General features: G+C 42.0%; 1 protein-coding gene across 1 annotated transcript; it reads right to left on the bottom strand.

Annotated features, from left to right (window-relative positions):
• LOC145494222 (uncharacterized) lies at window positions 1–519 on the bottom strand. The gene has a single exon (XM_081473675.1). It carries the CDS (start codon window positions 517–519, stop codon window positions 1–3), a length of 519 nt encoding a protein of 172 aa, XP_081329801.1.
• Window positions 520–3,196: the final 2,677 nt, after the last annotated feature.

The following is a 3,196-nucleotide window of genomic DNA, read 5'->3' as shown; positions in this document are numbered from 1 at the left end:
TTAGACCGTCGGCTCACCTTCTTTTATCTTAGTAATAATCCCTCGGGACTCCATATCGTCCAGCTCTTCTTTTATGTCCTCGCGCAAATTCAATGGCACGCGTCTTTGAGCATGGACAACCGGGGGTACAGATAGGTCCACAGTAATATGGTACTGACCCTGGAATCTTCCAACACCATCGAAGCAATCAGGGTAACGTTTCACTAAATCATCCTTGTCTTTAATGGGTGTAACCTGTTCACGATTGCAGTTGGTATTCAACGGTGAACCTTGCTGCATTGAGCAGTTTAGAGGGATAAGGTTGAGTTCCAAGGATGTTGGCAGCCCAATGATGGCTGGTCCATCTGCTTCCGTGACGAAGAAAGTTGCGAGTGATTTCCTGCCGTTGAAATCACAATCAATTCGGCACTTCCTATGTTGCATCAGCTTGGCCCCTCCATAAGCAGTGAGCACTATAGGTGAGTGTTCCAAAACTCCTGGTTTGGGAAAACCTTCTGGTGTGAGACTCTCAGGATACATACGGCGATACAATCTCAAAGGAAGTATGTTTCCTTGAGCTCCTGTGTCTAACTTGGCCTTGAGCGCAGTTGGCCGACCACTGATGCTGTGTAAGTCAACGTTTACGGTCACAAACACCTCGTTTGCAGGTTGATCTTGAGGCCCGATAAAATCAATCTGCCAGTCCAACCCCAGGAGTAGCTCAGCCAGTCACCTCAGCCAAAAGTACAGGAAGTCAGTATGTGTCACGCAGTGGAAGGGTGGTCAAGGCACCTTCCAGGATGGCCATTTAAGTTAAATTTATTTAGTCGCGTTAAGAGGAACACTGTGTCAAGGGATTAACCCTGTAGAACTGCGCTGAACGATTATCATTTTTTCTGTTATTTTTGTTGTTGAGCAACCGGCTTGCTCCATTCCTCAGTTATTGTTGCGAATGTTAACTTAAGGCTCAGAGTAGCTTTGTTTTTTTTTTTTTCATTTTTGGAAAAAAGGGGATGTAATATTCAGTTCCGGTTTCACACTGTTCGCAGTTCCGGTCACATGACCGAAGGTGTGATGAGTCCGTATAGGTTATTCGCATGCTTGTGTGTATTTGAATATTCTTCTAGTTCTTCGAGTCTGCATTACATGATGTTCTAAAACGTATCTCTTACCTGGTTTATTGGCTCATTGCTACGACAACGTCCATTGTCTCCCTGGACGGTAAATTTACAAATTTGAGTGGTCGCGAGACAGTCATCCAAGCGCTCCGTGATGATTTCGACCCACTGGAAATCTCAGAGCTGACCGTCTTCACCAATCCGGAATCCATATCCAGCTACAGCCATAATCCTCTGAAAAACAGCGGCGAATGTGCAATGAGTTGGCCGGTTTCAACTCAAGGACGACAACTACCAACAGCAATTCAGGTCATGGTTTACGGCAGATTGTTCTCAACAGCTCAGCTCCGCCAAGCAACACAGCAGCTACTAGTAACCGTGGCACAGCGTTTTAGTTACCTGATGGCAGGGGCAGTTGGCGGGATGTTTACTGGAGTAACTTTTAATATTCTTTCAGTAAATATTTCTATAAACTTTCAGTCCAACATGACACCAACAAGCGACTCTCTGCAATGAAAGAAAAACAATTAAAATGGTGAAGCTTTTTTGAGCTATTTTTCGTGAGAGTTTACCGACAAATTTCAGTCTTAATCATTTTATTTTGAATACAATTTTTGTTATAACTGTAAAGCACTTACCGGTTTTTTGTCGATCTTGTCTTAATACCAGAACGCTTGAAATTTTCCCTTCGCTTAAGCATTTCATTTGTTGATTGTCGGAACCACATTCTGTCAAGTTGCATGGTAGCAGGCAAATCCAAGATATTCATAGAATGAAAGAACTTTCTATACACTCTTTGTCTTAAATAACTCCGTATTTTGTACGTTCAGTTTTTTTGCCGAAGACTGTAAAATGTGAGGCACTGCTTTCTCCACGAGGTTGAAATAAAAGTGGTTTTCATTCTAAAAATATCTTGTTTCCTATTCGCTAGGTCTTGACACCTGACTTTTAAAGGATTTCCCTTGTTTGCGCACTGGCGCGGCTCACAAAATACAAAAATCATGGTTTCAACCAGTGATTTGGTGGCTTTAGCTATGCGGTTCAAGAAAAATTCACAGCCTGACGAGTGAATTCCACGTTAAATTTCACTTGAAAAACCGATATCGCACTCATCGCTTGGCGATTCGTGCGATGTCGGTTTTTCGTGTGAAATTTAACGTGGAATTCACTCGTCAGGCAGTGAATTTTTCTATAGTATAGTCATGCCCCGTCCACACTAGCTACGCCTGAGAAATTTGAAAATGCGCTTTATTTCTACCGCGTACGGCCAATCCGTCTCGAAAACGAAGCTTTTCGAAAACGCTCTTCAAACCGGAGCAATTTGAAAACGCTGGCTTTGCGTTTAAGTGTGGACGGAAAGCATTTGAAAAACGGAGCTTAACAAAAATGTTGCCGTCACGATAATTGTGTGATTTTCCTGCTCGAGTTTTCCTCAGACACAGATCGAAATTGACCGGTGATTGTTGTGTTTCAAATTTCTAAGGCGTAGTGCGGACGGCGCCTCATTCTTCTTTGGAAACCTTCAATTGAATTGATGGACACCATTCAGTGAGTTGAAGACATGCTCACCATGAAAGAGATATGTAAGGGTTGCTCCAGTTGTAGCACTGATAACTCTAGGTTCTGTTGCGCTCTCCGTGCAAGTTCCCAAGTGCATCCATTACTAGAAGGACGCACAGCTAAAAGAAAACATTAGTTAGCACTTCTTAACATAATGACAGCGAACGGTGACAAGCCTGGACGAATGGATTCCAGACAAATCCAAACGAATAGTTTGATGTTATCGAATCATTGATCAAAAATTCAGAATTAGTACTTTTTTCATTATATTAACTCTAGTTGCGTTAGTTCCCGAATTTCCGAGAAAATAGTAAAACCGAAGCTGACAGACTTACAAACGTCATACCCAAGTAAAGTCAAGCTCACTTGTAGAGAAGGCTGAGGGCTGTGTATTAAATGGAAATTAATTTTAAAATCCATTATTACAACAGATTTCTTTAAACATAAAACGGTAAAAACGAGTAGCCATGACTTCATTAACAAGGAAAATGTATATAAGATCACGCAAATTACAGCATTTAAAGCGATTTTGGCGCGAA

This window comes from Orbicella franksi, chromosome 8 (assembly GCF_964199315.1).
Source record: "Orbicella franksi chromosome 8, jaOrbFran1.1, whole genome shotgun sequence".
In the NCBI taxonomy this organism is placed as follows: Eukaryota; Metazoa; Cnidaria; class Anthozoa; order Scleractinia; family Merulinidae; genus Orbicella; species Orbicella franksi.
The sequence above is the reverse complement of the archived record's forward strand: the minus strand, read 5'-3'. Positions and strand labels throughout refer to the sequence as shown.